Genomic DNA, 14,645 nt, shown 5'->3' with positions numbered 1-14,645 from the left:
TTGGAAGAAATCTAGGAGCCACCAAACCAAAACACCAAGTCAGTCCAAGAATTCCTACAATGTTTAAATGAACCAGGTAGGTAGGTCCGAACCATTTGGTTAGGGTCAGCGCAATGATTATAACCAATGGTTGTAAATCTGAGGTGACATGGCTCAGAATCAATCGAATTCGTACAGATACCGTTACTCTTTGTTTTCCCTCAGATTTTCAGTTTTCAATTATTTTTGGTTTGAAAATTTTATCTAACTGAGCTTGTATGTTGTGGTAACGCGGACCGATGCACATATGTGTTAGGTTCTATGCTGTTTATGACTGATTGACTAGCTGCACATTTTAAAGCCACACAAAATGTTATTGACAAAATGTAACTGAAAGTAGTTTCCATAGACATAAACAGTTCATCATTTGTGTGTGGGCTGTGATACTGCCCGGGTGCCCAAACCGAAGCAGGTGGTTATCTTAGGGGGCCACTCCCCGAGCCTTTGACCTAAAGGTCTAACCCACAAGGCAGTGGAGCATCGTAAGGAGATGCAGTCCCATGGTAGCCGGTGACCAACGATTGGTTCATACGCCATTCGTTCCCGCAGGATACTGGAGCCCATGTGCACCATTGGTTTGGAATCCGGTTAAAGCGCCGGACATTCGCTTTTCGTCCTCTCATTTTCGTAAACAACACCCCCGCCACGAGAAGGCAATGAGTAGGACTTCCCTGGCAGAGGCTATATACGCGTGGCCGTGTGAGAGTATTTCGAGAGGGAGAGCGGACTCTCCCCACTCTCGGCGGTACCAGGGCATTCAGGGGGGATGAAAAATTAATGTAACCGATTTTTTAAGTACACAATTTATGTACTAACCTTCTAATCAAAGCTTAACTTGAGTGAGGATTAGTGGTACTGTCAGACTACTCAGAGCAAACTAGACGAGGCAGTGAGAACCTGGTGACTTACTTGTTGAAAGTCGTGTTTTAACTGTTAAGCCTATCACTTCACTATCACAAAAAAGAATCTAAGATTAACTTTATAGTTTTAATATTAAAAACAATAGTTTTCCACATTTTTTTAAATTTAGGATACAAAAGTTTACTTATGTGAGCTGAACAGGTGTAGAAAGTAATCCGTAAACAAATGTGATACGCATGTAAAGTTCACAATTATAAAGCTATTTACACAAGAAATCACGATGTTGCACAATACCACAAGAAGTCAGTCACCAGATCTATAGAATAACCAGGAACTAGAGAAAAGTCCAGCACTGACAGCTATACATAGGTAGATAAAAAAAATTACTTCTCACTAAGCAGTGTAATGAACAATTCAACGTTACTGAGTTATGCAAGCGTATTCAATTAAACTTAATTAAATCCATAAAAGTCATATAACACTTCCCAATAGGTGAAGTGATAAATATATTTTGAGTACTGAATAGCACTAGGTCCAACTCATTAATTTTTTTTCACTGAATGATTACAAGTTAAAAGTTTACATTGCAACGACCATTGAAGTTTACTACTCAAATTTATAATGAAGATGACTACAAAGCTAATGACTGTTTTTTAGTGCTTAGGATAAAACATTTAATAGTTTATCGAGAAATCTAAGATAACTATGGACTTATTATACCGACTTACAACTGTTTTGCTTCTCACACATAATTCTCTCTCTACTTATGCTGCTATTACGTCTACTACTCTGAAATTCGACTTGACGATTCCCTTCTCATTATGCTTATGTTGTACGGAGACTTGGACATTTAATTTTACGATTTGTTAATTCTTGCATATTACGTATTATCCTTTATTGTTGTGGATAGACATTTAAAGTGTTGCAAACTGTTGGTGCGTGTCATCTTATGAGATACTAACTATACACTTCATTCACATCTCCTTGTATATCTTCTATCAGAACAAGATATCAATACATTAGAATCCATGCACACAATGAAAATTACAAAAGCTTTACAATACCTTATTTAGCAAATATAGTCTTAACGAACAGGTTGTTGGAGCTAACTTAGCCAATAGCTTGTGTTCTTAAACATGCTTGTACTTAAACAGTTGTACAGATCCAAATCTTCTTTTATAAAAAGACATTTCATTTACTTCCAGTTATTGTGTTTGCTTAATTAATGTTTATTTGTATGGAGTTATCAGTTTTCCTTTCTTCGTTGTTTCGTAAAATAAATTTCAAATACTTTATTTATTTGTTTCACCACAAAATCATTGGTACGAAGAGACTCCCAATATTCATGAGCCACACTGTATCATTCGATTTATGTGAGGGATGGAATACTGCCCGTTCTCACGAACCGAAGCAAGTGGTTTTCGTAAATGGGCATTTCACCTAGAGGTTCAATTCACATGACAGTAGAGCAGAATTATGAGATACAGTCTCGTGGCAGTTGGTGACCAACAATAGATTGATATTTTATTTGTTCCCTTAGGATCCTGGAACTCATGTTGACCATATGTTTGGAATCAGGGTTTTCCAACTCCTTTAGGCGACTGTACGTGTCCAGCATACTGGTTAAAGCGTCAGACATTCGCTTTTCGTCCTCTCAATTTTGTAAACAACACTCCTGCCACGAGAAGGCAGTGAGTAAGACTTCTATGATAGTCGCTGTATACGTGTGGCCGTTTGAGAGAATTTCGGGAGGGAGAGCTGTCTCTCCCCATCATCGATTGTAACAGGGCATTTGGAGGCTGAGATTTTTATATTGTACCGAAAATATAATATTGAATAAAGCCATTAATAATAATAGCATTTTTCGATACATTTGACTGACTTATTATTACATGGACATTCTATTAATTCAACTATTTCATCTTAAACGTACATTCTATGCACATTCTCTGATTTATTTATTGTTCATGTATTTGTCTTAGTATTCTTTTTATATTTACAATAAATAGGACGTGATCTGTTCATCACTGGATTCGTATAATGAACGGATTGATAATGTGAAAAACGAAATACAAAGTACGATGAAAACTATTGATGAGTTACGTACACAGTCGAATAATCTACGATATAGGTAAGCTTCTATCGTTTCTGGATCTTTTTTCTCGCTGTATATATATATATATATTTATATGTACCGGCCATGAAGTATATCATCAAATTAAGAACTGTTATATGCAGTATTTACCATTTGCACGTTTATTGAAACACAAACATTAGTACAAAGGAGCAAGAAAATGTATATGGGCCACATTAACCATTGAATTAGTCTATGGGGTAGGATACTTCTCGAGTGACCAAGTCGAAGCAGTTGATTTTCTAAGAGGGTCAATTCCCGAGCTTTCAACCTTAAGGTCCAATCTAGGTAGCTGCATAAGTGCTGGTGGTGGCGTGAGTGATGAGATCAATGCACGTATAGTGAAAGCCAGAGTGGCTTATGCAAACCAAGCTGTAAATGGTCGGATCTCCAACGCGTCGGTGAGAGCAGTTCTGTTCTATGTTTGTGAAACGTGGCCTCTCCGAGTATGAAAGAAAGCTGTAAAGGACTGGCTTGTGTTGGTTCTTCACGACTTCCTGGCTGATGTCCGAGAGATGGTGCAACACAGTGGCTAGAGACGTTATCAGATATGGCTGAGAATAGAAGGCAGTGGGGATCCTGCTATAACCTTTTACTTTCTTCATAAAAAAGTGGTTGTATCTTCCTTAAGTGAGAGATTATTTCTGATTGTACCTATCCGTTCCCCCATTATTACCACTAATATTATTACACTACCTTATACCAATCTCTTCCTTATTGTTCTTTTCTTTTTAATCTCCGTACTTTTTTTTCTTTTTCCTTCTCTTTGAATTCTCATTGTTTTGTGTGGCACATATATGTTTGGCGCACACTTGTACCAATATGTATGTGTTCAAATAAATAAATAAATAATAAATACACAAACTTCAGGTAGAAGTGAAGTGTTTAGCTTAATTGTGTTACTTTAATCGATGATCGATTCACTCCATACATAAGTTATTTATTATGAACTTTTACCTCCTAATCTCCTTTTTCCACTTTTCTATCTTGCCACACACACTCATACTCTTAATTCCTCATGGATCATTCTTAACGGATATCATGTTAATGTCCAAAGAGTTTGTTTTATTATATGCTCACACTATTTTATGATTATTTTTGCCAGTACTGTATTATTATTATTATTATCTCACAACATATTTGTTACACATTATATTCACATGTATGATCTTGTTCTATTGATTATACATCAATATCTTCCAAAACCTTTCCATGACCTTTAAATAATACAACAAATTTATAAATGACACCATTTGGACGTGATTAGTTTACAATCGAATGAACCATGTTTTCTGGAAGAAATGGAAAGAAACCTAATTGAAAAAGAAAAAAGAAAACAATACTATTTAAGTAAACATATGAGTTAAACATTCTGTAGTAAATCATGAATAAAATACTCTGTCAATCAATTGTTGGTTTTATCTACTGTTCTCACAATTACATAATCACAAATTATCCTTACATGTCACAATGTACATTGTTTATATGTACACAATTTATTTACTGAACTATTTAAAAGAATATATAAACATATATTATGTCCGAATACTCTTATCATTGGTGACTTATTCAGTTAAACATATAAACATTGGTACGTGGAGGCACCAAATACATATGCGGCACACTTCGTCATTCGATTTAAGTGAGGGCTGGAATGCTCTCCGGATGCCCAAATTAAAACAATTAGTTTCCTTAGGGGACCACATTTTGAACCCTTGACCTAGAGATCTAATCCACAACGTAGTAAAACATCGTCAGGAGATGCAGTCCTGTGGTAGTCGGTGACCAACAATAGGTTCATACTCCTTTTGTTCCCTCAGGGTCCTGGAACCCATATGCACCATTAGTTTGGAATTGTGACTTTCCAACTCTGCTGTTTGTATCTGCTTTATCCACCAGCCCGGTTAAAGTGTCAGGTATTCACTTTTCATCCTCTTAATTTAGTAAATAACATCCCTATCACGAGAAGGTAGTGAGTATGACTTCCGTGGCAGTGGCTGTATACGTGTGACCATGTGAGAGCATTTGGGGAGGGAGAGATGTCTCTCCCCACCCTCGACCGTACCAGTGCATGTGTAGGCTATTGGTGATAGATTTGATGATAAAAGTTTAACTGATTATTTGAGATATTGGAAATAAATCAAGCTATTCAGTTTATTTTCAAAGCTATACAATCACTGTAGTAAAAATAATACCGAATTCCTTTGAACATAATATGTTATATTTTTGCAGTTAAAATCTGGTAGCACTAGACCGCCGTTTCATCTTGGAATGAGACTCATAGGAAATTAGAGATCTCGAATTCCCTCTGCTATTGAGTCCTATACTAGGACGACACTGTCGTCCTGTGCTCGCAGATCTTCAGTGGTTTCCTAGCTAAGACGAGATGATGATTTCATTTGTAAAAAAAATACTAAACTCTTCACCAATCCTTCATGCTGATTATATCATAGTCAAAATTAGTTCGGAATAACTATGAATATAATGAGAAGAAGAACTTCATGTGAATAATGATTGTGCCACTCAATATGGAGTATAATAGAAACAGTTTTGTAATATACAACTTTATATACATAAAAATTAACTGATCTAATCTTTGGATCATGGTAAACAAAGATATTTCACATTCAATATTGTAAAATACATTTTCTTTCATTTATATACACCTTTAAACAATGTATTGTATGTATTGACATGTATCATAGAGTTAAAATGATTGTATTTTAAACAATATTAATTTCTTATTATTAGTTCATTCATTGTTTACACCCTTTTCTATTGTTGACATTGATTTGTATTTTGTTGTACTATGTGTACAATGTGTTGCATGCAATTACAATTAGGTATTAACCTTGGTTACAGTACTTGTATAATACATGAATGGTACATTTTAACTACAAGTATTAATTTCTATATTTGTTTTGTTCATTGTTTTAATAATAGTGTTTTCTTTCTACTTCATAAAGTCAGTCCTAAAATAATTTGACTATGCTTGAGCAGGAGCATCTAGGCTACCTGTTCCTGCCATCTAGGTACTTCAACAAGTTATCTATTTTTGTTTGTTTTAATATATGTCATTATGTCTATTTCATCGCATAAGCTATCCTGATGCATTTCTGAAAAGTGTACAACCTTTCGTTGTCAAAGTTACAAAAAGTCCAATAAGAGATAATGTGGTTGCTGGTAATATACAACGAATAGAATATACATTATTCAGATGTTCATTGACTGGACTGTTAACATCTAACTAGCGATCACTCAATATTTATCGTCAGGACAGACCAAGAAGAAAGAAATGGAAACTTGTTGAAATATTTTGTGCTGAGAATTCTATGCTGTACCAAAAATATAATATTGAATAAAGCTTATAATACTTACTTACTTACGCCTGTTACTCCTCGTGAAGGAGCATAGGCCGCTCACCAGCATTCTCCATCCAACCCTGTCCTGGGCAATCCTTTCTAGCTCCGTCCAGTTGTAATTCATCGTTTTCATATCTGCTTCTATTATCCGACGCAATGTGTTTTTTGGCCTTCCTCTTTTTCGCTTCCCCTCAGGATTCCAAGTTAGGGCTTGGCTCGTGATGCAGTTTGACGATTTGCGTAATGTATGTCCTATCCATTTCCATCGTCTTTTCCTAATTTCTTCTTCAGCTGGAAGTTGGTTTGTTCTCTCCCACAGAAGGCTGTTGCTGATGGTATCCGGCCAATGGATGTTGAGTATCTTGCGAAGACAGCTATTTATAAATACTTGTACTTTCTTGATTGTGGTTGTTGTAGTTCTCCAAGTTTCAGCTCCATACAGTAGAACTGCCTTGACGTTCGTATTGAAGATTCTCACTTTGATATTGGTTGAAAGTTGTTTTGAGTTCCATATGTTCTTCAATTGTAGGAATGCGACCCTTGCTTTGCCGATCCTCGCCTTTACGTCTGCATCTGAGCCTCCTTGTTCATCGATGATGCTTCCCAGGTATGTGAAGGATTCTACATCTTCCAGAGTTTCGCCATCAAGTGTGATTGGATTGCTGTTCTCCGCTTTGAATTTGAGGACCTTAGTTTTCCCTTTGTGTATGCTGAGGCCTACTGATGCAGAGACTGCTGCTACACTGGCTGTCTTCATCTGCATCTGTTCGTGTGTACGGGATAGGAGGGCTAAAGCTTATAATAATAAATAATAAACTAATCTAATAATGTATAAGATCATGAACTGATCAATGTTAAATTAGCATAAAAATGAAATGATCGTCTTGTACAGTTTCAAGTTTTCAATGATTGTCTAATATTGATCGGTTTATGATTTCAATAATAAAAAAAGAAATCAATAATCATCACGACGACGACCTTATTACTGATCATTACGTTAATCTATTCATATTTATGGTTAATGAAGCTTCATATTAACTTTGATATGTAAATTAAATTACTTTATTTATTATAAGTTTTAATTATGTTGCTTGTAGAGAAAAAAAGAAATTGAATAGTTATTCACTAACTATTAGGGTGTAGAATAAAAATTCTCTTTTATTATTATTATTAGTGTCTTTATTCAGTGTTATATATTTAGTACAATATGGAATTCTCAGTATCAAGTGGTCGCCAGTTAGATGTTAACAGTTCAACAATAGATATCTGACTAATGTATATTGCCAAGTAACGACGATGTCTCTGATTGAGCTCTTTTGTAACATGTACAGCGAAATGTCAGAAACTTTTCATAAACGCATCGCAATGGGTTATGAGACTAATAAGCATGATATTGTGTTAGAACAAACAAGAAAATAGATAACTTGTTAAAATATCCAGATGGCAGGAACAGGTAGCTTAGATATTCAAGCAGGTCACCTTGGTAATAGACTGAATATTCAGATATGTATTATGTTTTGATTCTCTTTATTAAAACATTTAGGGTAATATCAGATGAGGTTTACCCGTCATTGAATTTCACGCAAAAACTCAAAACATGTTTCTTCGATTTTTGATTAACTCATCTTTATATTAATTTTTTACCACTCAAACTTGTGTCGTGTGGCGCTACATTTCTTATCCTATAAATACTTAGTGCATAATATTTAATCTTACTGAATTCTGTTTCAATATCATTACATACTCAGTAATTGAAGAGTTTGTCTTTAAGTGTAAATACATTTAAAGAGATTAACTTTTCCTCATGACAGTTAGCACATAGTTAAGCGTACTTTCAATATTTTGTTTTTTTAAACAACTGTATCAATATACATATATTCCTTCTTTGGACCAGTAATATTTATTCAGCAAATATCTTTCGATATGCAATTGTCTGATACAGTAAGTCAGTCAGAAATTGGTCCAATGATAAGTGCATATATTTCGCTAAAAATCAAGTTGTTACATCTTAAATTGCCCCCAAATGCCTTGGTACGGCCGAGAGTGGAGAGAGTTCGCTCCCCCTCTCGAAATGCTCTTACATGGCCATGCGTATATAGCCTCCGCCAGGGAAGTCCTACTCACTGCCTTCTCGCGTCCACTGTGTTGTTTGTGAAATTGAGAGGATGAAAAGCGAATGTCCGGAGTTGTAACCGGGTTGGTGGACATGGAGAGCCACCTGGAGGAGTTGGAAAACCCTGATTCCAAACCAGTGGTGCACATGGGCTACAGTATCCTGAGGGAACAAATGGCGTATAAACCAATTATTGGTCACCGGCTACCATGGGACTGCATCTCCTTTTTTTGCTCCACTGCCTTGTGGATCAGGCCGAAGGCTTTGAGTGTGGCCCCCTAAGAGGACCACCTGCTTGATTTTCGACACTCGGGCAGTATCACAGCCCTCACACATACCGATCGAGATTTGTGTGACGCATATGTATTTGGTGCCTCCTTGTACCAATATCTATGTGTTAAAATAAATAAATAAATAAAACTATCTTAAATTAGCATGTCGATAAGGAAAATTAAAAGAATGAAAATCACAAGAAGGGGAATAATATTATAACGAATTAAAAAGAAAGCATAAGAAAACCCAAATGAAATCAAAGTTTGAAAAGTTAGGAAAGATACTAAAAATTTATACGGAAATATTGTGGATAAATTTAGTTGCGAACACTTTTTCAACATTTTACTAAATACATCCAGTCAATCGACGATGTTTCTATCTACTAATTTGAGTTTAGATCAACATTTATCGAATTAGTGAGTTAACACCACATTTTGATTAGCATCTCTTTACTTTTCCTCAACCTATTCGTATATCAATCAGTATTGTAAGTCTGTAGTTATATATATAACACATATAGTAAGTGAATCAATGAATAAGAGTTTGTATTTGCATCAGTCAGTTCGCTCTTCAAACGTACTACCCTTCCCTTTCTTCAACATTATGGACATATGTACGTATTTCATTAATATCATGCGCAGATCTAAGTTAAACCATCATTAAAAACTTGGAAGCACTGGTCGGCCTTTCTGCCCTAGTATGAGACTCCCTAGCAGTGCTCATCTACGGTCCCGCTTGGGTAATCGCACGTGAACGCTTGACCTCCAGACCATTGATCCGGCATCAAATGATTTTAATGCCTGACTTCAACCAATCCACTACATCGTGCAACCATCCTCTATTGTCTTCTACGAGTAGCTGCCTCACAACCGACACTGGTTGGCTCTACTAATCACGGCATTTTACTAGAACTCCAGAATTTTCTCTTAAATTTGAACCATATCGGATGTGAAGCGGCTACCTATCAATGACATCGGAAGATGGTCTCACAATGTCTTTGGTTGGTTGAAGTTAGGCATTAACATCATTCGATGCTGGCTTGCTGGTCTAGAGGTGAAACGTTCGTGCGCAAAACCTGACGTTTTGTGTTTTATTCCTCAAATGGAAACGTGGATGAGCACTGCTGAGTGTTCCATACTAGGACGAACTGGCCATTCAGTGCTTTCACATTTCTAATGGTGGTCTAACATTGGTCAGTTCATGGTTTTAATGAAATTTATTCATCTCCACAACCTTATTCTGAAGATAAAGACGTTAGTTTTTTCAGGTACATAACAGTTGTATTTCTAAAAACCACTTTTCTATATCTTTGCAGTCATTATAGTCACTTTGATTATATCCTGTTTTGTTTTTCACGGTAATTGGTCACTTCTCTCTCTCTCTGTTTTCGCATTTACAGATATGAAATTATAGAGAATGATTCACGTTGTACTCATTGCAATCACCTTTTAACTTTACGTGCATTTTATGTATTTCCTTGTGGTCATAATTTTCACATAAGTTGTCTCACTGAATTGGTAAGTTATGGTAAAGTTGGTTGTTTATCATCATAAAAGTAACGTTTATAAAGTATTATTTATTATGTAACATTTTTTTTTTCTATTAATTAAGAAATGAACTTAAGAGAAAGAGAATATTTCATTCTCAGTTTTCGTCAATTAGTCGTAAGAAATGTAGAACATGGCATATATGTGTATCAGTTCACGTTTCTACTCACCAGAACAGCACAGTGCGATAAAATAACGAATACTAGAGTAGTAGACATTGTAATAGTATTAGAGGTGTTGGAAACAATAAATGTAGACATTTAGATTTGATAAGATATAAGGTATTCATAAAATAAAATGTAGGTTCTGGGTTCGAATCTCGCGAGGTGGGGTTGTGGATGCGTTCTGTTTAAGAGTCCCACAATAGAATGAAACAACTGTCCAGTGCTTCCAGGTTTTTCATGATGGTCTAGTTTCAATTGAATCATGATCTCAACTATTAAAATGTATGGATTTAAAAGAAAGAGAAATATGCATCTACGCTATTGTGACCGATTCTGAATCATGTGATCCAACGTATTCAATCGTTGGTTACATAATCGCACAGATACCAAGCAGGTTATTTGTATCTATATACTTGACAGTTCAACATTAAATAAGGTCATGAACTGGTGCTACATCTTGGTTTAACTGCTCTTAATTTCCTTCCAACTTACTCATACAGCAGCAAATATTGCACTTCGAAGTAGGCGGTGGTTGGTAACACAATGGATCAAGTATTGGAAAAGCTAGTTATTGTATGATCAATAGATAACTGTATTTCTATATTCTTTTTATAATGAGCTTCTAGTGGATCTATTAACAACTATTGTTATAGGTTTTACCATTCCTTAATTATTAATAAGTGATTTGCTTTCTTCGCTCTCCGCCAATTATGGCATGATTTTGTGTTTAAATTATGATTTTTATTCGGTGTGCTATACCGTCTAACAGTTCTTTCATGTAAGCTAATGGATGTTTGAGATAGTTGTTGACTGGGTTGAGCGATTGAAATATACATATAGTAGAAGCTGATTGCTGACTTTTCTTCAGACTCAAGTTTCGTAAATAGAAAGACTTGCAAATAGGTTATCAATAGCAGTATAGCTTACTTTGGGCATAGTTATTTGTGCCGATCCGAACGTTTCAGAGTTAAGGGTACTATGCTACTGTTAGAAATGACAGACAAAGGGTGGAAACATATAGTGATCAGAATTCTGGTTGACGAACTTAACACGTGATGTCAACTAACGTCTAAAGACAGTAGATGGTGTCACATGATATATATGGCAAACACCTCACCAACTGATTTGCCATCTCCATCTAGTAGACCTACGTCTACATCAATATTGCTCACACATTCGTTGCACAGTAAACAACTACTTGCCTTGTACTATCTTCATAGTATTGTGCGACTCAGTGAAATATGAAGCATCATAGAGGACGGGAAATGCAGTCATTTTCGTTGTTGTTATTCAATAAGATACACTTGTTATTACTATACATATTTACTTGTTCAAATCAAACATATGATTTTTCCATTTTACTATCTTTACAGGTGAAACCATATTTATCAGCAGAGGAAAAATCACAATTGTCAAAAGTTGTCGAATCTCAAAATCTTGGAAATAATCCATCTGTAACTAATGTTGAAGTTAGTTATAGTACTGATTTTATTGCAACTTAATTCTTCCATTTTATCTCATAACACTTAAAATGTTTCGTAAAATTACTTGGAGATTCGATCGGTTGATCCACGACATGATTAAAAGCTTCATCTATTCTTATCGGCTGAATCATTCACGAATTTCTCACAATCTACAGTAAATGACTACAGTTAGTACCTTAGACATGTTTAATAATAGACCAATCCATTGATTAATGACCAATGTTATATTTATCTAGACTTTAGTGCTAACCGAATTCTACCAGCTAGCTTGGTTGCAAGTATATTTCGATGACAACAAGCATACGATCTAACTGGACTCAGATGTAGGACTACTATATGTGAGGTCAAATCTCATGCAGGCTATTTAGATACCGGATACTTGTGGATAGGCGGTATGAAATCCTAGACATGAGTTTCATGCTAGTTAACAGACAGACGTTAACAAGTTATAACTGCAATCCGCACCAAAGAATAGACAAACTCAATACCAATCAATTCTCAGAGACCAATCAATGTAAATATCTCAGTCTTACAACATATAATTTGTGGCCCGTGTAGCTCAGTAATAACGTCTCAGATTGTGAAACTGAGTTACCTTAGTCAAAATCCAATAGCAATTATCAGTTTCCTTACGGTTTTAAGTACGCCTGGCTAACGAGTATCAAACTGCACGAAAATCAAGTTGAAGAGACTAGGAAATTAAGGAATCAGTTAAGCATTGATATACATGAGTAATGCATATGTTCAATCGCCTTGATTGATTGTATTTTAAAGATGAACTATTCGTTGACTACACTGGGATACTAGTTTTATCCTCATTCACTAGCTCTATAATACACAGACAATATTGTACAGTCAGTTGTTGTTATGTGCCTAGAGTCTCTATATATTTATCTTCTAAATTCTCGACGGTAAAATGATAAACTTACAGCGAATTGATTACAAGGTTTTTTTCCCTCTTTTTCACTCACTGCAATATAGTAATGACGCAATCTGAACTCATTAGCTAAGTATGTAACGCGATAGCCAATAGTTCTGGATTCCTATCCTGGAATGGATATCAACTCTAGGGCCTCACTCAAGTTGAACGAAACGCACGTTCCAGGTCATATTGCTAACTACCATCCATCCCTCCTTGAAATATTTATTTATTTATCTGAACACATAAAAACGTTGGTACAATGGGGCACCAAATACATATGCACCATACTATAACAATGAGGCAAGTTGCAGTTATCATTGGTTTGTGTGAGGACAGGGATAGTGCCAGAGCGCGCAAACCGAAGCAAGTGATTTTCTTAGGGAACCACTTTTCGAACCTCTGACTTGGAGGTCCAATCCACAAGGCAGTGGAACAACGTCATGAGAGGCAATCCCATGGTAGCCGGTGACCAACAATAGGTTCATACACCTTTTGTTCGCTCAGGATCCTGGAGCCCATTTGCACCATTAATTTGGAATTGTAGTTTTCCAATAACCCTAGGTGGACTATACGTGTTCACCGACCCGATTTAAGTGTCAGACATTCGCTTTTCATCCTCTCAGCTTTGTAAACAACACTCCTACTACTAGAATGTTCATGGCGGGGACTGTATACGCGCATCCATATGAGAGAGTTGACTCGCCCCATTCTCGGCATTTGGAGGCAGCAATATCGAGGCAATCTACACACAGTACACATATACACAAAAGAGACTGATCTATTACAGTCGTAACATATCCATAGGAATATTGAAACAACTAATCCAAATGAATTAAATGTTTTATCCTTATTTCGGTTGTTTTCTTTTTATTTATTCAGGATCTATTTGATGAAATCATTGCTAATGATTGTGCTCTATGCGGTCATATAGCCATTGAAAATTTATCTAAATTATATTATGAAAATCAAGTGAATTATGATAATGAATTATCAATTTGGCAATAGATATTTATCTAGAAACATGTATAGATATATGTATGTCCATCACACTTCATTCTGCACCACATGTTTATCTAACACACACACACACATGCACACAATGGGTTCATTACATTATACCCCTTCATATTATGATTAGTATACAGACAGGCCTGTGCACATACTTGTGTGTGTGTATGCGCAAGATTACGTAATTTGTTTTTCTATTCTTTTGTGCTCTCAATGATTTTAAAACTTGATGCCGGTTATTTGGTTGTCTCTTCTTTAATTTGGAATTTTTATTATTATTATTTATTATAATTTGGTCAAATTGATTTTGTAAACTTGGCCTTTTTTTGGTTGATATTGTATATACATTTAGCAAACAAATTGTATTTACAATGGTTAAGATCATGAGTCAGTTGAAGCTAGACCACCATGGAAAACCTGAAAGCACTGGATAGCCGTTTCGTCCTATTGTGGGACTCCTCAGCAGTGCGCATCCACGACCTCGCCCCCTGCGAGATTCAAACTCAGGACCTATTGGTTTCGCGCGCTGTAATTTGTTAGTCGTTTAAAAATGTTGGAAACAGTTGTATTCATCATAGAATGATCTTAGATTGTAGTGAAAAAAAGGTTGAATAACTCTTTTGTCCTAATATGAGATTTTGTGCTTATGTGTAATCACTATCTTCTCGATAAGTCTAAATCAAAACCTTGAAATCTCTTAATAAATACTTAACCATTAAAATGGGAAAGAAAAATCCG

The 14,645-nt window shown here is 35.7% G+C and overlaps 1 protein-coding gene across 1 annotated transcript in view; it reads left to right on the top strand.

The window, feature by feature from the left end:
* VPS18 (Vacuolar protein sorting-associated protein 18 like protein) overlaps positions 1-14,221 on the top strand; it is a gene marked incomplete at its 5' end in the record, with an annotated part of 49,476 nt that extends 35,255 nt beyond the window's left edge. Inside the window, 4 exons of the mRNA XM_012943374.3 lie at positions 2,910-3,031; positions 10,182-10,299; positions 11,867-11,962; positions 13,779-14,221. Coding sequence (XP_012798828.3) covers positions 2,910-3,031; positions 10,182-10,299; positions 11,867-11,962; positions 13,779-13,904 — 462 coding nt within the window. The 3' untranslated portion in view covers positions 13,905-14,221. The remainder of the gene's footprint in view (positions 1-2,909; positions 3,032-10,181; positions 10,300-11,866; positions 11,963-13,778) is intronic.
* Between the last annotated feature and the right edge of the window lie 424 nt (positions 14,222-14,645).

The sequence above is a fragment of the Schistosoma haematobium genome, chromosome 4, assembly GCF_000699445.3.
Source record: "Schistosoma haematobium chromosome 4, whole genome shotgun sequence".
NCBI lineage: Eukaryota > Metazoa > Platyhelminthes > Trematoda > Strigeidida > Schistosomatidae > Schistosoma > Schistosoma haematobium.
This window is presented reverse-complemented; position numbering and strand designations above follow the sequence as displayed.